Source organism: Antedon bifida, chromosome 10 (assembly GCF_963402885.1).
Source record: "Antedon bifida chromosome 10, ecAntBifi1.1, whole genome shotgun sequence".
In the NCBI taxonomy this organism is placed as follows: Eukaryota; Metazoa; Echinodermata; class Crinoidea; order Comatulida; family Antedonidae; genus Antedon; species Antedon bifida.
Genome location: NC_136235.1, coordinates 19,029,989 through 19,055,271, shown reverse-complemented (window position 1 = coordinate 19,055,271; position 25,283 = coordinate 19,029,989). Strand labels below are relative to the sequence as shown.

Sequence of the window (25,283 nt, the reverse complement as noted above, 5' to 3'; positions counted from 1 at the left end):
TCTATAGTTCAAACTAAACTTTCTAGTTAAAACTGATTAATCTGTCTAGTTAAAACTAAATATCTCTCTAGATTAATACATCGTTCTAGAAAAACATATCTAGTTAAAACAACAAGCATTCTCTCTAAATAGACAGTTGTTTGGCTCGCCATATGAATCTCTTACGTCTGTATTTGTTGTTGTCTTTCGTGTGAACCCACCTTTATTATTTCCACTCTTTTTCTTCTTTTTTTTCTACTTCTTACAAATAAGTTGACACCAATAATAAGAATATGTTAAAATGTTAAAAGGTCTAAATACTTAATTTATAGAAATTGTATTCTAGTAAAGTAAAGTCCTATACCCATGACTTTAAACAATGCATTAAAATGATGTTTTATACATAAACAAACAATAAAAAATTGGCTTATCAACGATACAAATTGTAACCATAAAAAATATATTTAAAACAAATATTGTAAATTGGTTCAGAGCCATGTATGGCTAGGCTGTGAATTTGGTTTGTAGTACAGCGCCGCCAACGAATTAGCGCATTGGAAAACCATTATGATAGATAATACGTTAAGCACAAGCATAATCATTCATGTGTAGACGAGACTAGACGAGTTAAATATCCCAAAAAATGTCAAAAAAGGAGGAGACGGAGTTCATTTTCTTTTGTAATGGACGGAAGGTGGGTAAAACTTAAGAGTAAGATAACGTTAACTTATTGTAATTATTCACCGTGGATCCTTTTTTAAGGAATTATGTGTACTTTCAATTATTATCTATAATTTTCAGATTGTTGACCTACATATTGATCCCAGTATGACGTTACTCAGTTACCTGCGTCGAAAATGTATCCTTATTACAACAAAATCGTAACCCAACTAATAACATATTTTGTATATACATAAACAGCTATGCTGTACATACTAGTGTTTTTACTACTTTGCGGAATTTGTTTCATGAATGCATGTATTATAACGAACCCTTGCACTTTATTTGTATAGGCATACACGTGTTATAACTTCATTTTCATTTTTATAGTTGTAGTCTCTCGACTATATGCCAACCATTGTTAATGTTATGATATAATATTTTTGGTCAATAAATGTTTCTTGAATGAATGAATGAATTTGACCAACAAACCATAAGATAAAATATGCAGAGATAAATTGGTAGGGATTACTGTAACTACAAGAGTTAGCAGTCCCTCTGAATAATAGTCCAAGGACAATGCAACAGTGTATTTACAGCAACCAAGCGTATCCGTCGTTGACCACTATCAAGTTTGACCAGACCACAGTCACACTAAGTTGTTGACAAAATATAATACAGCACATAATACAAAAACTATTGGCACAGGGCAGAGCAAAGCAAACAAAAACAAAAAAAACATTTTACGGAATATATCATTATTATCTGTTGGATCACTGAGTTTATTGTATATATAATAGACCAGTGTGAGAGATAGCACTTTTTAAGGTTGACTAAGTCGTGACAATCGTTTAGACCTTAATTACTTTTCAGTGCGGCTAACAGGATCCAAGCTAGGTTGTGGTGAAGGAGGATGCGGTGCATGTACTGTTATGGTGTCTAGTTATGATAAATTGACAACAAATATAACGTAAGAAAACTACAACTAGTAGACTGGCCAAATAACTATATGTAGTATCTTGTATTTGTATTCAAAGAAATATATCAAATATGGGTAATTGTGGCCTACGTCTTTTCAACGTTATATTTAACTAAAGCGTGGTTCCCACTAGAACGCAACGCAGCGACGTATTGAAGCAAAGTGCTGTGTTGCGTAATCACAAGTGGGAACCGACGACGCAACAGTGCTGCAAAAATCGCAGGTTTTATTTCACGCAGGCGGGGGAAAACACAATTATTGGAAGGGCATTTTCTTACGTTGGGTAGGTTGCGTTACGTTGCGTCGCTAGTGGGAACCAAGCTTTAGGTCACAGTAGTGATAATTCTAAGAAAAGTTTTTAAGATTATATCAGCATAGTAAATCAGAATTAAAATCGTTAAAATTTTTTGATTGACGGGAGATAATCAAGGTTGACGGAAATAATCAGTCAGGTCACGCAATGTAACACATTATTAATTCGGCATTATTATAATGGACACCTTACCAGTAGTTAAACCACACTTATTTTTTATACAGTATATAAAATGTAAAAGGGACAATTGTATTAATTTGGCAACCATCTCGCTGTGACTGACATTAAAAATTAATTACTAGAATATACGCATTCACTGGTAGGCCTTATCAGTAACAGTATCTAATCTTCAAGATCTGTGGGCATTTACAAAGCCGCATACTATAAAATAGAAATAGAAAATACTATTAATTAGGGTGGAGATATAATAATAGTGATCTGTACACCAAATACACACTGCACAATAATGGGCAACGCATTAGTGTAGGCCTACACATTGCTAGATTGACATTACATAGATAGGCCTACTAAAGTTGAATGTAAAATTGAAGTTGAAATTATTATTGAATTATTTAACACTCATTTGCAACCTATCTACGGTGATGGTGCAGGCTACAGTAGATTTTTCTAAGAAAAGTTTTTAAGATTATATCAGCATAGTAAATCAGAATTATGAAATGAATGTGAAATTGAAGTTGAAATTTTATTGAATTATTACACTCATTTGCAACCTATCTACGATGCATGGTGAAGTTGGTAAGCCACTGTCAATGTGCATTGAACCGTATAGAACAATTTATTTTTGCAGCCACGTAGCCGTAAACGCATGTTTGACGACAATATGCCAAATGTACCTGACGTCAGTAACAACTGTAGAGGGGATTGGAAGTATAAAAGACGGATTACATCCAGTTCAGGTGTTTGTAATGCTATACTATTCTAAAACTTTAAAACCAATATTTGCTTTAAAAAGCGTGAATCAATCTGTTTTTCTTGGCGGACAACCACTGCAATTTGTTTATCCTACGTAAAATATTATTTTTATTTTATTTCAAGCCAAGGCCAATAACAGGATGTTATATACAATATAAATATTATTTATTTATTTATCTCTTTCTTTCTGTGCTCTGTATGTTCTGGGTTGACCAACTAGCATAGGTGTTTTAGCACCTGTTTGGTCTTTCCTTGCCCCCTTTTATAATTGTTTTGTCTTCTTTGTATTGTATATGGCAGAAAATTGAATTAATAAAAAGAAATTAAATAAAAAAAAAATAAATAAATATATATATAATTAAAAAAACACAGAACAACAACAACAAGACGAAACAACGGGCAGAAAGGCAAAGGCTACGAATAAAAAACGGTTACAATTGTAAAAATTAGGTTATATACACATATTTATTCAATTCAAATTAATAAAAGATTTTGACCACTGCAGCATCTGGAGGATGGACGTGTATTTACTAGTGATCCCATTCTCACTGTTAGACTAAGTTTTAAAGTACAGCAGTATCATTAAATTAATCATACATACATGTAATTCATGTTTTATGTAAAGGAAAGGATAGCAAAAGCACATGGTTCCCAGTGTGGCTTCTGTACCCCTGGCATCGTCATGTCTATGTACACCCTCCTGAGAAACAACGATCGACCGTGCATGCCAGACATTGAAGACGCCTTTCAGGGCAACTTATGCAGATGTACTGGTTACCGACCAATCTTAGAGGGATACAGAACTTTTACAAAGGTAATATCGTCACAAAATAAAATGGAATCGAAATATCGCTACTTGACTATTGCTGATAACGTGATAGTTTGGTTTGCCTATTTAAACAGAAGGAATTCGTTCTTTTGTTCATTTGTTACAATTTTTACACAACACCGAATTTTCTTATTTTATATTTTCTTTAGAATAAATAATTGTCCCTACCAATGATCCTATATAAGATCATCAATCATATGAACACTGAGCGTTAACATTGTAGTGTTTTTTGTATTGCTCTATATTTCATTCGTTCATTCATCTGTGGGAAATTACTTCCATTTATTGTCATTTGCAAACAAAAATCTGACTGAACAATACCTTTATAGATTTAATCGGTTTGTAAAATTATTGTTTATGCTAATCTTCATGAGTGTGTGTTATCGTTAATAATATTTTGTTTTAAACCAAGCCCTTTGTAATTTGTAACTGTATTGTTTTCATTAATTTCATAACGTCGCAATCACATTAAGGTTTTTAATTCCGAAGGAATCAGAAATTAATGGTATTGGATGCAAAACGAATTGCAAAACAACATGTTGTCAGAACAAAAACGGATCCAAGAAAGTCTGTGCGAATGGAAAAATACAAAGCTGTAAATCCAACAGTGGAATCAATGGAGTAAGTGATCATTGATAAGTTACAACTGTAATTATATAAAAAAAGAAATTTTTCTTACAAAAAACGATAACTACCTTCTAAATGCATCCCAATATTTATCAGCAAATATTTTCATAGACTCTCTTTTACCAGACGTGGTTTGGGGTGTGCGCATGCCCAGTTCGAGTTTCCAAATACCCATTTTTTTTCAGCCGTAGTAAACGATAAGCTACCGCATGGTAACTGTTCCCTAATGTTTCCATTCTTTTGAATATAACTGCCTAAAGGAGCAGCAATGTAATAATATTGCTTACAATAACACTCTGGCCCATGAAGGCGTGTTTAGTAGGTTTGTAATGTATTGAGTTCAATTACTCTATAGGCCTACTATGTGAATTACGATAACGGCTTTAGAACGTAAAAATACCCCTTATTTATAAGCAAAACAACTATCCCATATTAAAGGTTGGTTTAGTGTTATGGTTAACGAATAGTTCTAGAATAAGATAAGATCTAACAAATGTTTTTTCCTTCTACACATTTTTTGCACAAAGAAGAAGAAGAAACTTGGTTAATCCATGGGTCAAACTTTGATGGTTAACTTCCTTAAAAGATTATACAATGTTCGGCAAATAAAAACAATATACACGCTTTCTTTTACAGATTTCAACAACTTTGTTTCAACCATCCGAATTTACCTCGTATGACTCTACAAAAGATATCATGTTTCCACAAGAGCTTATTTTGGTAAATATCAAACCTTTATTGTATAAAGCTTGGTTCTCACTAGCGACGCAACGTAACGCAACCTACGTAACGTAAGAAAATGCCCTTCCAATAATTGTGTTTGCCCCTGCCTGCGTGAAATCAAACCTGCGATGTTTGTAGCACTGTTGCGTCGTCGGTTCCCACTTGTGATTACGCATACGCAATGCATCGCTGTGCGTTGCGTCGCTAGTGGGAACCACACTTTAGATTATGTATGACGTCTTCTCAATCATGTTTTGTTTCCATTTCAATTTCCTCAAGATGATAGAAAACGAAAAGCCAATGCCTGTACGCTTTACGTGTAATGACGTCACATGGTTACGACCCGTAAATCTTCAACAGATGCTAGATATGAGAAAACGGTTTCCAGACGCAAAAATTGTTGCAGGAAATACGGAAGTTGGTTAGTATCAAATGGTTTTTTAAATTCCAAAAAAGTTTTCGAATAAACGCCAAATTCTGCATATGTCATTGATTGTACTGACTATACTGACAATCATAGGTTCGATGTATGTGGTGTTTTAATACATTTTATTTCTGTTACTAGGTTTGTACAGTATGTAGAGACAATGTATAAAATCCCACTTAAAATCCATATTTCACACTGGCATATTCGGATATTTTTGTATATTAGGAGTTGAAATACAACAGAGAAAAATGATATACCCCGTAACAGTTTCGGTTGCCCACGTGACTGAATTAAACATTATTGAGTTGTATGACGAAGGTGTAAGAATTGGAGCATCTGTAACACTGTCACGAATCGACACATTCCTGAGAGACACGATAAAGAAGACCCCAGGTATTAATATTATGCATAAAATATCCAGGTGACTATTATGTACAGTGGCGTACAATGGTTGTGCTGGGACGGGGTGTTTAAGAATTGCTATACTGTGTAAGATAAAGCTTGGTTCCCACTAGCGACGCAATCTACGCAACGTAAGAAAATGTCCTTCCAATAAAGCGTGGTTCCCACTAGCGACGCAACGCAAGGACGTAACGCAACGCAAGTGAATTGACCAATCACAAGCGATGGCTTATTCGCTTGTGATTGCTAACTGTCTATAACTTCGCTTGTCATTGGTTAAAACGCTTGCGTTGCGTTTACGTCGCTAGTGGGAACCACGCTTAATTGTGTTTCCCCCGCCTGCGTGAAATCAAACCACTTTGCGTTCTAGTGGGACCCTTACGCTTTAGAAGTATGACGTCGACGATCTTCATTTTCTAAAATGCTGAACCAGACATTTGAATGAAAACGCTAATAATAATAATAATAATAATAATAATAACTAGATTTAATTCGTCACTATGACGAATTATAGGTTATATGCATTGATTAAAATAAAGATAATTGATTTGTAAAAGATATATTGATTGATTGATTTTCTCAGAATCTTTAATTATTTATAATATATGCTAGGATCTTACTAACGCAAATACAATAGCCGGTATCGCAATCCGATCAAAGATCCCTCTGCGTATAATGTCATAAACCACATTTGTTACATAATAATAAAGACATAAGTTTTTTAATCTGTTATAATACTGCACGTTTTAAATTGTTTGCAATATTGTTGTTTTAATCTACCAAGCAAAGTGAATTTCCATTTTTATGGACAAATAAAATTTCTTGAATCTTGAATCTTGACATAAGTTTCTTTTTATCTAGATTTCATTATAAATCATGTGTATAATCTATACACTAAGAAATAAAAATACAAACAATACAAATAATAAAAAAAAATCTTATTTCGTTTCGTTACCCAAAGTGAGGCTCGATCTCGGTACCTTGAATGCTATAGACACGAGCACAGACCACCGAGCCATACGCAACTTACTAAAACATGTAGAATGATTCCTCCGTGTATTTACTATTCAGTAGCCACTTTGGTGCAGATAGATTATTACATACCGCAATGAATTATAATTTATTACTATGATGACATCTTTAAAAATTTAAAAAAATGATGCACTGTCAAACTATATACTTTTAACTTTAATATATGAAATTCTTAAGAAAGAAAGTTAATGTTAAGTTTGTTATTTCGGCCTAAGAAAATGTCAAAATTTGTTTGATTGTCGAAATTAATTTTTTTTAATTCAATATGCAATTAATGATGACTTAATCAACTTTTGTTCTCTTAATTTGATAATAAATCATACATATGATACATACACTTCAAGAAAATGAAATAAAAAATAGGTGTTCCCCAGCATTCTGACGATATATATTAATTTTAAAATTTAGCATATTTTCACTATTTTGTTAACTTATACGTGCGTAGCCTGTCACTTTTGACGTGCTTGTATAATGCAATTTCGAGTTGAAAAGTGAATCAAATATGATGATATTATTAAAGAAAGATTGTAAAACAGAAATCGGGCAAAAAGAGTGCGCATTAACGTTTAACGCGCAGTGCGCGTGCAAAATTCTGCGCACTCGTGGCAATTTTTTAAACGCTTAAAATTGCCTGAAACGTACTCTAATTTCATCGAAAATAAATTTTGACAATTTTAAAACTTTTAAGCGCGCGTACGCATGCGTTATATGCGCTACGCACGTAATTATATTGCCATATGATGAAATATGACCTGAAATTTATGAGTACCAAATTTTGTTTAAAAGTGATTCATGCTTGTGAAGATATGATTACAAACGTGATTTCATTAAATCGCGCGTAGACCGCGTAATTTATGATTGCGCACCGTGAAAACATGACCACATCGATTCCTGGCCATAAGGAATATACTCTGAAAAATTGACTTAGCTAGATGAAACTGATGCCAAGATAATTCACGGACAAAATAGTGCTAAGGAAAGAATAAATAAATAAATAAATAAATAAAGATCCTGACAGAATCAAGAGGTTATATGCATATCATGCATATAACCTAATAATAATAAGACTTAAGAAACTACAAAATAATTTAACCACAAACTCAATTGTTTGTGTTTGTTGAATTCTTCTACTTTACAGATTACAAATGTAAATCGTTTGTTGCAATTGTCGATATGCTTCACTGGTTTGCTGGACAGCAAATAAGGAACGTTGCAGTAAGTTTGTCCGCGGAAATAAAAAGTGTCTTTTGCGCATGCGTAATCATATCCCACTTTTTGCAATACGTAAAACTTCGCAAAACCAATCACAGGATTTATGAGTATGTTACTCGCTCTCTGCAAATATTTGTGTATCTCTTAAGCTCTGTTTACACTATCACATTTTACGGACATGATGTCATATCACTACTATATTTGGGAATATCAATACCATATTCAAACTAGTTTGATAAGTGTAGACAGAGCTTTAGTTTCTTCTGTTCTCCTTTCTTTTGATTATTTTCATCAACAAACCATGCCTTAAATATTTATTTTAGGTTGTTGGTGGAAATATAATTACCGGAAGTCCAATATCTGATTTAAATCCAATATTCATGGCTGCCGGGAGTACGCTCGAGTTTGCTGACACTGAGGGTAATGTTCCAAGTGTTCGGCTAATGTTTTTTTTATTATTATCTGGCCCTTTCTTTAATAATAATAATTCATGCTTATATTATTCAATTCCACGTACAAAAGCCTATTGATGAAACGCATGAAGCTTACTGATTAGCATAAATTATAATTATTTAATGATACACATTCAAATGTTATTAGGAGTTCGGCGTATGGTCTCAATCACAAATGATTTTTTTACTGGCTATCGGAAGAATTCTATGAAGGCAAATGAAACTCTGATTTCAATTACTGTACCTTTTACAAAGCAAGTAAGTTTTTTCGAAAGAAATCATAGTTCGACTTAATTATTCTATACAAACTTACAACCAAGGGATACTTTTCATATTAAGATCGTTTTATAGATGTTCTTTGTTTAGCTAATATTTTATTAAGGTCGAAAATATTATTTCTTAGATATGATCTTGTAGGCCTATTTGAAGTCCATTAGCCTTTTTCAAAGTGTTACATTGTCAATTATTCTGTAAAGGTTTCATCTCTTTTGACGAATGCAGTATCTGTATTGTGTTTCTAATGAAATGCAAAAACAAAATCCCAAAAACTTTGGATTATGATTGTAGTGTGATTAGCAATAAAGAGAATAGTCTTCATCTACAGCATAACATAAACAACTACTATCGTGATACGAATGATCAAAGATGGCGCATAGGTATGGGGCGCCGAACATGTCACCACAATGTTTATAGAGTTCAACCATACACAATTTACATATATTTGTTATTTTTCTTTTTCATAAAATAAAGACAGAATATTTTAAGGCGTTTAAACAAGCACATCGCCGTGATGACGACATAGCAATTGTCAATGCTGCATTCAGAGTGGACTTCGACGAGAATACCATTAGAGACTGCACACTCGCATTCGGTGGAATGGCACCAACAACAAAACTTGCAGAGGAAACCGTGAAATTGATGATTGGAAGGTACGACAGGGATCATAATAATAATAGTTTATTCTTAGCACATAAGCAAGCTGTCAATGCGCTGCACATGAATACCCCAGTCATTTTGGATCATACACATATGGAAACATGCTCCCATAATAATGCAGCTAGTATTCAGCGAAAATTTGTGTCTTGATGTAACCGGTACCCATTTTATACAGCTGGGTTGAGAGAGGCAAATTTAAGTAAGGTGTCTTGCCTAAGGATACAAGCAATGCGACGAGAGTTAGATTCGAACCACGATCAGTAATCCAACGTCCAACACACTAAGAAGAAGAAGAAGCATATGTATCATCTTTAAGTTGGAGTTAATAATTGTAATAAAAAACATTTTTAAATACTTGAAATTATGTCAATAACATCAAGGTGTGCATATCGCAATAATTATTTTTAAAGACTTCACCATTATAGACTGAAATCTTTAAAAATAATTATACAAAGTGAATTTACAAATTTTAAAATGTTACTGATCAAAATTAACAAAAATGTGATAATAATGAACATAATATGATTTCATGGTGATGACATGAACGATGATATTAATGTGAATAAAAGTGGTGTTTACGCCACAGAAGAGAAAAAATAATAAATAATTATAATACACCTAATGCAAATTGTTTTATGCAACGCACCAAATGTAACAAATGTATTCACAACAAGTTGTTACAAAAGTGAAAACGTAATGCATACATACATAAACATAAGCGTGAACTAGAACGCAACGCAGCGACGTATTGACGCAGTGCTGTATTGCGTAATCACAAGTGGGAACCGACGACGGAATAGTGCTGCAAAAATCATAGGTTGATTTCACGCAGGCGGCGGGGGCAAACACAATTATTGGAAGGGCATGTTCTTACGTTGCGTAGGTTGCGTTACGTTGCTAGTGGGAACCAAGCTTTACAATATTTCGGAAAATGTTACATTTCAGAGTTTGGGATCAAGCATTGTTTGATGACGTCACTGCTCATCTAGCCAATGAGATGTCGATTCCACCTGGTGCTCCTGGTGGAATGGTCGAATACAGACAGTCACTTGTCATTAGTTTCTTCTTCAAGTTCTACGTTTTTGTTAGAATGGATAATAAAACTAAGGTACTATATCTACTATTAAACATATTATTGATTGATTGATTATATACAACAAACATTACAAAACAGAAGATTACACTAAATTAGGATTTTCTCCTATTTAGTGAAGAGATTTGAAGATCGTAACAGATAACACAAGATCATTTCACTATTCAAAACTCTTATTCTAAAACCATATAAAAATATTAGTTTAGTAAATATTTTAGTAAATAAAGCCATTGAGTCATTCATACATGTAGTTTTTATCTTGAAAGAAATAAACAAAAAATATTAAAACTATTTAAAATATAAAAGCATTGTACACATACATGATCAAAGTGGAACAAAAGTATCATGTACAAAAGTTCAAAATAACTTATCGTCTGATAGCAGAATACAATGTTTGTTTGTTGTATGTCCAACTTATTGTTAAGAATACAGAATTTTAAGACGATCTTAGGTATTCCATTTTCTTCTTGAATTTCTAAAATACATATTATTTGTTTATCTTTGTAGACACCTAGTAAGGAGGAGTCTTCGGCGTCTATTCCATTGAAACGTGGTAGTGTGGAAAGTACTCAAATGTTCCAGGTATGATCATCAAATGAGCGCATACAATAGAACAATGATTATGTTAATTAATTATTCCACAGTCTGTCGATCCATTGTTTATACATTCAATCTTTAAATTTTATAAAAAACAATATAAATATATAATACAAAACAAAATCAGAGTTTATGAGGTAGTTTGTTCTTAGAAACCTGGTCATTTGCTGGGATTAGTTTTTAGTCGCGACTCTAGCTCACTATGTCGGTCGGTAAACACTAACTTAAATTTGCGCACGCGACTGTAGCCATGAATATGGCCTTGTTTATTGAATAATACCATTATGAATATTAGGTGAGGTTAAACAATAATCTAAAATATGATTAATTACCGTAATACATTTGTTTTACAGGCAGATATTCAATTGTATTGTTTCACAATTGTGTGCCCTTGAAAAAAAAAATCAATTTCCAAGAATATCTGAAAATGAAAATTCTACTTGTCTTTAGAATCGAGTCATAATTCAATATTTTTTCTCCATACAGTAGTACAAGAAACAACAATAGTGGCGAACTTAATCTTCTTTTTTTTTTATTTACAATTATTTATAGGAGGTTAGCGATGACCGGTCACCTATTGATCTTGTTGGTAGGCCAGTGGTTCATTTATCAGCCTATCAACAGGCTACTGGGGAGGCTGTTTTTGTTGACGATATTGTTCCGTTCCAGAGTAAGCAAACATAGGCATATATCGTATAGTAGTATGCTTCCATTGTTTTAATCCGCTGAAAACGTTAGAAGTAACAAATAACAACATAGGGTGCATAGCATTCATTTCGTAAATAAACAATCTCTAGAATTGAATTATTCGCCGCCATAATTGCTAGGAAAACTGTGAACATAATCTATATAAAATAACGCCCTAAATAATATTTACAGGCACGTTTAATGGCCATATATACCTTGACCCTTTCTCACTGGAAGTCGCTATTATACTGGTTATATTCCTGCCACGACACGATAGCCCCCATGTGAATTGATATATGCCTGTGACGATGCAGGTACGATGCACGTATCTATATCGGCATCAGGATATGTGTGAGAACAGGGCTTCAGTAGTTTATCGTGGTGGTGGTGGTTTGAAAGGTTTTTTTTTCGATGGCAGGCTATTATTGCCTAGAAAATGCATAACATTATCAACAATATCAACGCGAAAACGACAAAATAAACTATAAGCCATATTGGCTTATTAACTGTACATGAATAGGCCTATATTATCATTTTTTATTCATAGATGAACTCTTTATGGCCATAGTTTTCAGCCAAAAAGCACATGCAATTATAAAGTAAGTTTAATTTTTTAACTGTTATCAATATGTTTTTTTTTTACTAAAGAAAAAAAACATATTTATATCTATCTAAATGGTCTGTGAATTACTGTAATAAAGCACTATGAATAAAACTCAGAACTACCAACTATGGAGCGAACCCGCACAACTTTACTTTTTTTTAAATTATTTATTTTATATTTCATGATACCAACAGGACCAACGCAGCGGTAACACACACACAAAATAAATATAAATATCAAATTCTGCAATTAACAATTCATTGTTCTAACTAATTATCTTTAAGCAACTTTACTCTGTTGATCGCATTCGTCTATTATTCTATTAAACGTATTTATTTTTTATTTATTAATTTTTTTATTTTAGTCTGGTGGCCAAACTAGTGTAACTTTGTTTTTTCAATGTTAATGTTATATGTGTGTGCAGAGACACAATCAAAAACAAACAAACGTATTATTATTATTGGTTAGAGTTTGTATTTTGTTTCTGACAGATCAGTAGATGCTACGGCAGCCCTGGCTATCCGTGGTGTCCACGCCTATGTTGACCACAATGACGTTCCGGGAATTAATGTCATTGGGAACCCGGTAAAAGATGAAGAACTGTTCGCTACAAGTAATGTACGTTCATGATTTATATGTAATATGACTATGTGACGAATATCTAAATAATGGTTTTACAAAAAATATCACATTTTCTGATTTGTATCAAATTATCAAATTAGATGACTTTAGAAATACACAAACTGGGTCTAAATATATACTTTCTTCTGTCTCAAATGTTACTATCTTTACCATTAAATATTTTGTTTGTTACAAATGTTGTCCAGGTAACTTCAATTGGCCAATACATTGGAGGAATTGTAGCAGAGGATAGGGATATGGCGCAACGAGCAGCCAAATTAGTTAAAGTTGAATATCAAGAATTGGAACCAATTATCTCAATTGAAGTTAGTATATAGTATTGGTATAATTTCGATAAAAATAATATAATATTTGATATTACATTGAATAGCAATGCTATTCCCTTTAAAGTTATGTAACCTTCGTTAAATCCCCTGTAGTATAATGGTATTTCCTTTTATATCTATGTAATATAATATTTGAGATCCTCATAGGCAATTATATTCTTCTATCAGGATTATATTTCCCCTCAGCCCAAACCTACTTAGTATATGTAATTCTCAAATGTTTTTCCATTATTTATTTTTTAAAGAAAATAATGTACAGTAGCGAAATCAAACATAACAGAATATAAAGACAATTATAAAATGAGGATGAAGCTACCGTAATATATCATTTCATTTCATTTCATTTCTGATATATAATAATTTCTGCCCATTATTAAAGATATATTGTCTTCCAAAAAAGGTTTAATCAAGTTATTCATTTTCACTAAGGGATTGCACTAACAGTATAAATAAACAACATAGATTAAAAAATCCATTGTCTGACAAACAATTATTTTATTGTTTTTTTTGGCTTTAAATTACAGTTCTTTCAAGTAGGCCTAAATATTTTTATATCCAATTTTTGATAAAAGTGAATAACTATTATGTGACATTAAATTTAACAAAGAAATTGCCAAGAGACAATATAGTGTAAAATAGTATAATATCATAGAAGTGTAGTTGTAATAGTTGAAGTGGCCGTGGGAAATCTTAATACTTTCTTTTTTTGTATTTGAAGGATGCTATTGCAAAAAATAGTTTCATCGAACCGACTAGGATACTAACGAAGGGTAGTGTATTAGATGGTTTCAAATACTCAGACCAAGTAGTAGAAAGTGAAATAAAAGTTGGCGAGCAAGAACACTTTTACATGGAAACACAATCGTGCATAGCTATACCCACCATCGAAGATGATGCCATGGACATTATTACCTCCTCACAGACTCTAAAATCAGTACAGGTATTTTTGTACTTATTTTGTATTTTAAAATGACCATACAAATATAAATGTGCCATGTGAAATTATGCAAATGATTCATCAAGCAATCCACTTTCCACCATTTTCAGTGTTAGAATCGTTAAAAGTTTCCATCATGAACTTGGAAGCTAATCAAGTAAACAAGCGTATTAGGAGTATTGACTAACACAGTGGCTTCTTTTAACTTTGTACGATAGTTTTAGTAAATAAAAATATACTGTTTACATTACAAGCAAAAAGCTACCGGATGATAATTGTATTTAAATACTGTGGAGTAGCTTTGCGCCAGTATTTGGTCAGATGTTTGCCCTACTCTGACGTACATTTTGTTGTTCATAAGTACATTTCGCAAGTAATTCTCTGGTGGGATTACCAGCTAACATTGACATAAACTCAAGTAATCTGTATAATCTATTCATTTTAAATACTATAGGCGGCGGTTGCTGATGTCATCGGTGTACAGTATCATAAAGTCAGAGCTCGAGCAAAACGAGTTGGAGGTGCGTTTGGTGGAAAAGAAACTGGTAATATTCCACCAGCCGCTGCTGCCGCCGTTGCTGCTAAAACGTACGTAAGCATTACTTTTGGACGAAACGCAAGCAAGTTGACCAATGACAAGCGACAGTTCAAATTATCACTCGCTTTTAATTGGTCAAATCATGGATTATTTCCATATGGTTTTAAATAGACAAAGTTACGATAATTCCTTAGTTACCCATTTAATATGCATTCATTTTTAAGGGTTTCTAATTTATATTATTAAATCCAACAATAAATCGTTGGCTAAAATGTCCATACTTTTCATTCCATGCCAAATGCATAATATTATGAATATTATTATTTATCGTGAACAAATTTGATTTATTTAAGGTGCAAACGACCAGTACGCTGTGTACTAGACCGTAACGACGACATGGCCAGTACGGGAACCAGACATGCCTTTCTTGCACGTTATAAAGTGGGGTTTACCAATGATGGAAAGATACAAGCATTGAAAATTGATATGTATATGAATTGCGGACATTCTCAAGATTTATCACTGAGTGTAAATATGCATTGATAGCATTATTTAGTTTTTTTACTTGTACTGTATTCTGTGTTTCGCGTGATGTTTTTCAAAAGATAATATCTTGTAATTTTATCCTGTTATTTTATGCGATAGGCCTAAAGATTTTAATTTTGATCGTTTAAATTGAAAAATATATCTGAACAATTATTTATTAGCTTACTAGGGGCAATTAGAAAATATAATTTGCTGAAAACTTTGTGAATAGTAATATCAAATACATTTAGTAGTTTATTTTCTTTTGGCCTGTTAAATCACTGTACTATTATAACACAAGGATAACAGAAATTTACCTTTTAGTAGTTTTACCGATTGGTTAAAAAAATACTCTATATATTTTTAGTTTTTAAATTGGAAAGGTTAGTCTATTGAGATCCTTTTTGAAATTCAAATTCATGTTTGAGAATGTTTTGCAGGTTAATTTAATTTATTACATAGAAACATGGTTTTAAATTATCATTTTTTTCTTATCGGGATCACAAAGACTGTTACTGATTAACAAACCTCAGCAAACTATTTTGTCCAGAAGGTACACATAGCCTCTGCAAAATATAGCTTTCAGCAATTATCAAAGTTTGTCAACTGGTCGTCTACATTTTGAAATTTTTCTTCTAAAACTCGTAGTTTGCTCAAGTTGGCAAACTAAAGTGTGCATCATGTATTGTTTATTACCTTACCATTAATTGAAACAAACCGTGTTAACGCAATTTATAATTCTTAATCAGGTGATGGAACGTGCCATGTTCCACGTACAGAATGTGTACTACATCCCGAATGTAGAGGCGCATGGGTACTGTTGCAGGACGAATATACCTTCAAATACGGCTTTTAGAGGCTTTGGAAGTCCACAGTCAACATTGGCGGTAGAAAATTGGATTTCAGACATTGCTTTGGCTTGTGGAATCTCACAGAACAAGGTATATAGCCCAAGAGCATTAGGGTTTGACCCGGACATTTCTGGTAACAAGCTAATTTTTTCAGAAAAGGTCCAGAATTATGATTGGAACATCATATTAAAAGTCCTGAAAAATCCTCCTTGTGCTCTCCGAGAAATCCAAGATGGCGTCCAAAATAGCTGCCATTTTAATTAGTCTATAACTTTGTAACCGCTTGTCGTAGAGTATTGATTTTGGTGTCAAATAGTTCACGATATATACATTCCTATTTGCTCTAACAGAACATTTTGTCAAAAAATGGTCGCTACTGCAGTTTCTGGCAGTTTGACCTTTGACCTGGTCTTATCATATCTCGGTAATGGCTTATCATAGAGAATTGTGATTAGGCCCAAATTGTTCAGAACATGCATATTTTTATTTGGTGTAATGAAATATTTTATCCCAAAATGACCGAAAGTGAGGTTATTGACCTCTTACTGACCTATTCATATATCTTTTACGGTATCTCAAGAAATATTTATCGTATAGCGTTACTTTTGGTGTCAAACTGTTTGGAACATATACATTTCTATTTAGTCTAATACAACAATTTGCCCTAAAATGCTCGGAAGTAAGTTAAATTATTGAAAATTTAAAAAATCAAAGAGCTGCATAGGCAGAGTATATGAATACTGTAGATAAAATCAAAATCAAAGTTTTAACGCCTTAGAACATGTTTTGGGCATAGCACATCATCAGGTAAAGTGAAATGTTACAAAAAAAAAATATCAAGTCAATAACTAATCAAAGTTGGTTAATTAAACAAAAAAATGGGTTTTTCCACAACAAGCGTTACATTTTATTGGGTAGTTGAATAGTGTTTTGTTGTTTTCAACAATAACCTTGAGGGTAAATTTTACTTCGATAGAACAAAGAATATCGGCAACACTTGTTACAAAAAATGGACATGGCCAAATAAACAGGGAAACGTAAATTCTCATACTAGTTATGGTTGAAATGTTATTGCTACAAAATGTCACCCAATGAATACATTTTAAATGCTTTATTCGTCTTTAACTCGCATTACATACGCGAATTAGTGCTTTGTTGAAATCACGTCGTTATTTTTATTATTTTATTATAGAAATTACGATAATTATTTTTGTTCATAAAAGTATAACTTTCATGTAATTTAGGAAATGTATAGACTTTTAAAATACTGTGAAAATGAAATTTTTAGGTCATATACATTTTAAACACTATGTACATGGCATATTATTATACTCCGGATTGTCAAAAACAAATGTAAAGACCATTTTATTTGTAAAAATAATGCATTTTGAAACATGAAACCAGGTCATTCCTTGTTTTAAAAGAGAATGCACTCTTGAATGTTCTCTAACTGGCAAGCCTAGACTTTAACTTTTTAACTGTTTAAAGGTGAAAACAAATTAACGTCATAACTGTTTGGGCAAACATGCAACAACACCCATACAGATGAACATGATGATAATAATGTGAAAAAAGCAACAAACACCAAGATGTTGAAGATGCATGAATGACTGTAACAGAATGCTGCTGATCAATGTTACAGAGATTTAAAGACCCTTATTATGCATTATTTTCAATATATAATAAATCCTATAGGGCATATGGCGATAATTTATTCATCTTTGAACAGTTAAATATGTAACTGGGGGGGACTAGCTCAAATGGTAGAGCGCTCACTTAGTATGTTAGAGGTACCGGGATCATTGCCTGTGTCTTTCAATCTATTTTTCATGGATCTCATAAGTACCAAATAAAATCTGAATCTGAAAAAAAAGTCTATGCATGCTGGGTAAAGGGTGTTTGATGCGAAATACCTAGGGAACATTCTCTTTTTATCATAAATAAACCATATAACGAACATTTAAAACAAGGAATGTTTCAAAATGCATTATTTTTAATAAGTCAACAAGGCTATATGCGCGTGTGCAAATTTGAGTTATTGTTTACTGACTGACCGACCTACCGACCGACCGAAATTGCTGAAAATGTTTGAAAATGTTGATAAAATTTTAAAAACATTTATATTTGCCTCCAAGTATTAATATCGAGTGTCAAAATAACGAAAAAATATGAATATGAGTTAGTGTTTACTGACCGACCGACTAACCGAAATTGCTGAAAATGTTAAAAAATGTTTAAAAACATTTATATTTGCCTCCAAGTATTAATATCCAGTGTCAAAATAACGAAAAAATATGAATACTAGTTAGTGTTTAACAACCGACATCGTGAGATATAGAGTCGCGTTTAAAAATCTAATCTAAAAATAACCGACATCGTGAGATATAGAGTCGCGTTTAAAAATCTAATCTAAAAATTGCAGATAAAGGGTCTTGGACATTTGTTTTTGACAATCCGGATATGTGCCATGTATAGGTATATGCCAATTGTCTTTTGTTTACTTAACCAACTTTGATTAGCCACTGACAGTTGTTCTTTGTAATTTATTCACTTTATATTTTCTTTTTGTAACAATTCACTTTACCTGATGATGTGCTATGCCCAAAACATGTTTTAAGGCAGAGTTTAAACTTTGTTTTTGATTTTATCTACAGTATTCATATACTCTGCCTATGCAGCTCTTTGATTTTTTAAATTTTCAATAATTTAACTTACTTCCGAGCATTTTAGGGCAAACTTTTGTATTAGACTAAATAGAAATGTATATGTTCCAAACAATTTGACACCAACAGTAACGTTATACGATAAATATTTTTTGAGATACGGTAAAAGATATTTGAATAGGTCAATAAGAGGTCAATAACCTCACTTCCGTTCATTTTGGGATAAAATATTTTATTACACCAAATATAAATATGCATGTTCTGAACAATTTGGGCCTAATCTCAATTCTCTATGACAAGCCATTACCGAGATATGATAAGACCAGGTCAAAGGTCAAACTACCAGAAACTGTAGTAGCGGCCATTTTTTGACAAAATTTTCTGTTAGAGCAAATAGGAATGTATATACTGTGAACTATTTGACACCAAAATCAATACTCTACGACAAGCGGTTACAAAGTTATAGACTAATTAAAATGGCAGCCATTTTAGACGCCATCTTGGATTTCTCGAAGAGCACAAGGAGGATTTTTCAGGACTTTTAGTATGATGTTCCAATCATAGTTCTGGACCTTTTCTGAAAAAATCAGCTTGTTACCAGAAATGTCCGGGTCTGCCTATACTTATGAACTAATGCTCTTGGACTAATAGGCCAATTTTCCACTAGGCGAATTTGTTAGCGCGAATCGAAAGCGTCAGCTTATACGCATGCGTGTATTCATGTTTCCATCTTCCAAATTCCTCTCTATGCATGCGTATTAGCTGAAACTTAACAGTTAATACAACTCCCATTCATGTTTTATTCATTTGTTATTTGTCGTTATAAGGTGCGGGAAATCAACATGCTTCAAGTTGGCCAATCAACATACTTTAATCAAAAAGTGGAGGATCTTCAGCTGCTGAAGAGATGCTGGGATGAATGCCTCGATAACAGTGAATATAAAAATAGACAGTCGCAAGTAGAAGAATACAATAGGTTAATAACGCTCGAGTTGCCCTTAATTGTTCATAATACTATCCGCGGTCCTGTTGCAAGAATACTATTGAACCATTGTCATATTATGAATAAAATAAATAAAACATGAATAAAAATAAAAGAAAGTTTAGTAATTTTCCAGATTATGAGAATGTATTGTTTAATTTGAATTTCTCCCCATGGAGCATTATTGACTATGAGCGTTAGTTATTACACCGTTATTTAACATTTCGTTTTCACGACGCGCCACGCGATTACGTAGCTATTGCGTCTAACTGTCATTCTGTATATAATCATTTTGTCTGACGCAAAATGACTTTTTAACTCACAGATGTAGTTTTTTAGGCATACGGTTGAATCAAAAACTCACTATTATTACCTGCAATTACGTGTAAACACTAACATTTATAAATTTATTTTAATCAATTTTCAGATCAAAACGATGGCGGAAACGTGGAATCGCAGCTTTACCAATCATGTATGGAGTTGGTTATTCGGATAGATTTTTGAATCAGGTTTGTTACTTATTTTAGTCTTTGAGAAAAAAAACATTTAAATAATATATACGATGCCATTCTTTCACAACTGTGCCAATTTCTTTCTTTAAAACTATAGGCAGGGGCGTTGGTTATTATCTATACAGATGGAAGTGTGTTATTAACACACGGTGGAGTTGAAATGGGTCAGGGGTTGTACACGAAGATGATCCAAGTAGCCAGCCGAACGTTGGGCATTCCAGCAAGTAGAATTCATACAAATGAAACTTCAACGGCTACAGTACCAAACACGTCACCGACATCTGCTAGTGTTGGCTCTGACTTGAACGGAATGGCTGTTAAGGTAAACTAGTACCATACCTTAATAATTGAAACGATAATTTTTAAAATTGTTACTTGATAAAATCTATACACATCGCAGAAATAAGGATATCGCAAGTTGAAAAGTGGTATAACGTTGCAAAACGTGAAATAAAGTCGTCAGTTTTTACCTCAACAGTAGTTCTATACTGTAAATGTTTTGTAAGCGCTGATTAATACAAATAGTTTGTTTGTACCATGTTAGATTGCATGTGAAACACTTTGTAAAAGACTTGAACCGTACAAGAAACAAGAATCGAATAAAACGTGGAATGAATGGGTAAGTTAGCTTTGAATTTCAACAGGCTTATATTTCAGTACAAAACTGAACACTTTACGAAGAATTTACAGTGGAACAGGTAAAGATAACTCTAATGCATTGTTGTTTCGCATGCAGCAACTTCACTCCAAAAGACTTTTAGAGCATTTTTGTTAGGTAGAACTCATTTAAATAAATTTCTGATAAGAAAACATATTCCACTTTGCAAGACCAAATCCATCCCTACACTATATTATTGTAGAAGTTACTGGTCGATCATCTCTCGTCATATCAACCAGGTTCCTTTATGTTTTGTCATGGTTTTTTTTTTGTAGAAATATGCAAATTATATAATAAATGTAAAAGATGATTTTTCCACTGATGATTAAATAAATTATATATTATTTTGTTTAGGTAAAGGCGGCATATTTTGACAGAGTGAATTTGTCTGCCACAGGTTTCTATAAGTAAGTGTTTGAAAGGTTCTACACATTTAATTGCAAGATGGTTTCCAAAAAGTTATACGAGCAAGTAATTGTTGAAGAGTGATCCTGTATTGTGGAATGTTTCCATGATATACTAGATATATCTAGATACAGTACCAAGAATTACCATGCAAGATATGATTACTATAGTGATAGTAAATCAATATATTTAACATTTTTCAAAGGACACCGGACATTGGATTTGATTGGCAAACCAAATCTGGAAATCCATCGTATTACTTTACGTACGGCGTAGCAGTGTCAGAGGTAGAAATAGATTGCTTGACAGGAGATCATGTTGTTTTGCGTACCGACATCGTAATGGATGTTGGCGACAGCATTAATCCAGCCATCGACATAGGCCAGGTACGTTTGTAACCGTGCGGAATAATCTACAGTATGTGATGTTTTAAAGTCAGGCTTAAGCCTAAAGCTCTGTCTACACTATCAAACTTTATGTTACAAAAAAGTGAGATGTGCATGGACATGGTGATGTCATATCAGTTTGTGTTTAAAAAAGTTTAAAATTCCCAAACGTTTATAGTGTATTATCTCTGAAAGTATTAATAGTCCTAAAATACTGTTTAATTTTGAAAACAAAAAAATCTATCTATATTTCAAAAACTTGTATGATTATCTTGAATGTGATTTATCAGATTGAAGGAGCTTTTGTACAAGGGTATGGATTATACACATTGGAAGAACACAGATGGAGCCCCACCGGTCAGTTACTGACAAAAGGACCTGGTTTTTACAAGTTACCAAGTTTTACCGATATACCTGTTACATTCAACGTCAGTCTGCTTGACGGAGTCCCACATGAAAAGGTTGTCTGCTCATCAAAGGTAGGCCCTACACAGAGTTAAAACATATCTACAGCGCATTAAGAGCTTGCTTATATGCGCTATATAAGAATGAACTATTATTATTAGCATTGATTTAAACAAGTAGGCCTATAATACTTGATATTTTGATGTCCTTTCCACTTTTTTTCTATTGCTGTAATTTAACCTATGTATATGTTTTATAATTAATGAATACAATTTAATTGATTTTGTTTTAAATTCAACGATTTTGTTACGATTTTTTCATTATATTCAATAAAAAGTTATATAAATGCATTTCTTAAAGCATTGTCCTAAGCTAAATATTGTATGGTTGTCAGGAAAAATTGTGGAAAATTGATAATGAAGAACCTATAAACTAGAGGGTCCACTAATAAGTTTGATATTCTTGAAGACGAACGTTCAAAATATCGAATCAATTGCTTGCCTCACTTTTCCAATTTATTATTATGTTAAGCTTAACAGTTTTGAATACCTTATTATGAATCATAAATGAATCATATAATATTGATATCCTTTGATAGGCAATAGGTGAGCCGCCACTACTCTTAGCGGGATCAGTCTTTTTTGCTATTAAGGATGCCATCCGTGCTGCAAGACGCGATGCCGGTAAAGGAGAGATATTTATGTTGGACAGTCCAGCAACTGCCGAACGAATCAGGATGGCATGTGCAGATCGCATTACTGAAAAGGTGAGATCGACGGTTTGGGGGCGAGAGAGCCTTTTTAGGCTGGTTCCCACTACGCAACTATCAGTCAATGCTATACCCGGTTTTGTTAACTCCGATACCTTGTTACAATTCCTAACCATTCCTAAGACGACGACAACTCACAACTGGTTTCAGATTCTTTGAAATACTTTTTTAAAAACCAAATTACCGTACTTTATTAGGTCTAATTCTATTTATTTGTTTTTGTTTCAGTTCCCGCCGGCTTCACCTGGTACCTTCACACCTTTCTTTATCAGATCATAACGGTTTTATATATAGAGTTATAAAGTATATATAAAGTTATATGTAGAAGAGTGCAATATGCTTCCAAGGAAGGTATAATTAAATGTGATAATTGTTAGCTACCTCTTCTTATATTGAATTAAGCAATTTTAACTATAAATGTCTAAGCAGTATTAAGTAATTTAGTATTAAGTTATCTCTAGGATTAAACTCAGTTGTGTGAACTTTAACTATGAATGTCTAAGCAGAGACCATGTAACCTTGTAATCTAGTATTAAGTTATCTCTCAGATTAAACTCAGTTATGTGAACTTAAACTATGAATGTCTAAGCAGAGACCATGTAACCTGGTAATCTAGTATTAAGTTATCTCTCAGGTTAAGATTAAGCAGAGACCATGTAACCTGGTAATCTAGTATTATTTTATCTCTCAGATTAAACTCAGTTGTGTGAACTTTAACTATGAATGTCTAAGCAGAGACCATGTAACCGGGTAATCTAGTATTAAGTTATCTCTCGGATTAAACTCAGTTGTGTGAACTTTAACTTTGAATGTCTAAGCAGGGGCCATGTAACCTGGTAATCTAGTGTTATGGTATCTCTCAGATTAAACTCAGTTGTGTGAACTTTAACTTTGAATGTCTAAGCAGAGACCATGTAACCTGGTAATCTAGTATTAAGTTATCTCTCGGATTAAACTCAGTTGTGTGAACTTTAACTATGAATGTCTAAGCAGGGGCCATGTAACCTGGTAATCTAGTGTTATGGTATCTCTCAGATTAAACTCAGTTGTGTGAACTTTAACTATGAATGTCTAAGCAGGGGCCATGTAACCTGGTAATCTAGTGTTAAGTTATCTCTCGGATCAAACTCAGTTATGTGAACTTAAACTATGAATGTCTAAGCAGAGACCATGTAATCGGGTAATCTAGTATTAAGTTATCTCTCAGATTAAACTCAGTTGTGTGAACTTTAACTTTGAATGTCTAAGCAGAGACCATGTAACCTTGTAATCTAGTATTAAGTTATCTCTCAGATTAAACTCAGTTGTGTGAACTTAAACTATGAATGTCTAAGCAGAGACCATGTAACCTGGTAATCTAGTATTAAGTTATCTCTCAGATTAAACTCAGTTATGTGAACTTAAACTATGAATGTCTAAGCAGAGACCATGTAACCTGGTAATCTAGTATTAAGTTATCTCTCAGGTTAAGATTAAGCAGAGACCATGTAACCTGGTAATCTAGTATTATTTTATCTCTCAGATTAAACTCAGTTGTGTGAACTTTAACTATGAATGTCTAAGCAGAGACCATGTAACCGGGTAATCTAGTATTAAGTTATCTCTCGGATTAAACTCAGTTGTGTGAACTTTAACTTTGAATGTCTAAGCAGGGGCCATGTAACCTGGTAATCTAGTGTTATGGTATCTCTCAGATTAAACTCAGTTGTGTGAACTTTAACTTTGAATGTCTAAGCAGAGACCATGTAACCTGGTAATCTAGTATTAAGTTATCTCTCGGATTAAACTCAGTTGTGTGAACTTTAACTATGAATGTCTAAGCAGGGGCCATGTAACCTGGTAATCTAGTGTTATGGTATCTCTCAGATTAAACTCAGTTGTGTGAACTTTAACTATGAATGTCTAAGCAGGGGCCATGTAACCTGGTAATCTAGTGTTAAGTTATCTCTCGGATCAAACTCAGTTGTGTGAACTTTAACTATGAATGTCTAAGCAGAGACCATGTAACCTGGTAATCTAGTATTAAGTTATCTCTCAGATTAAACTCAGTTATGTGAACTTAAACTATGAATGTCTAAGCAGAGACCATGTAATCGGGTAATCTAGTATTAAGTTATCTCTCGGATTAAACTCAGTTGTGTGAACTTTAACTATGAATGTCTAAGCAGAGACTATGTAATCTGGTAATCTAGTATTAAG

General features: G+C 33.0%; 2 protein-coding genes across 2 annotated transcripts in view; one reads left to right on the top strand and one right to left on the bottom strand.

The window, feature by feature from the left end:
• The window catches only part of LOC144854354 (cytochrome c oxidase subunit 6C-1-like), a 77,709-nt gene that overhangs the window by 49,502 nt on the left and 2,924 nt on the right, over positions 1 to 25,283 (bottom strand). The window lies entirely within an intron of this gene.
• On the top strand, positions 615 to 25,283 carry LOC144853526 (xanthine dehydrogenase/oxidase-like). The gene is made up of 32 exons (XM_078711221.1): positions 615 to 673; positions 781 to 838; positions 1,513 to 1,609; positions 2,740 to 2,848; positions 3,490 to 3,678; positions 4,183 to 4,314; positions 4,957 to 5,040; positions 5,323 to 5,464; positions 5,696 to 5,863; positions 8,043 to 8,119; positions 8,440 to 8,536; positions 8,717 to 8,826; positions 9,319 to 9,497; positions 10,450 to 10,612; positions 11,105 to 11,179; positions 11,747 to 11,864; positions 12,429 to 12,480; positions 12,977 to 13,103; positions 13,313 to 13,432; positions 14,172 to 14,393; positions 14,845 to 14,978; positions 15,282 to 15,456; positions 16,203 to 16,394; positions 19,795 to 19,943; positions 20,377 to 20,458; positions 20,559 to 20,783; positions 21,006 to 21,080; positions 21,474 to 21,526; positions 21,730 to 21,910; positions 22,201 to 22,389; positions 22,914 to 23,081; positions 23,313 to 25,283. The coding sequence occupies exons 1-32, from the start codon at positions 623 to 625 to the stop codon at positions 23,361 to 23,363; spliced, it is 4,044 nt and encodes a 1,347-aa protein (XP_078567347.1). The 5' UTR covers positions 615 to 622; the 3' UTR covers positions 23,364 to 25,283.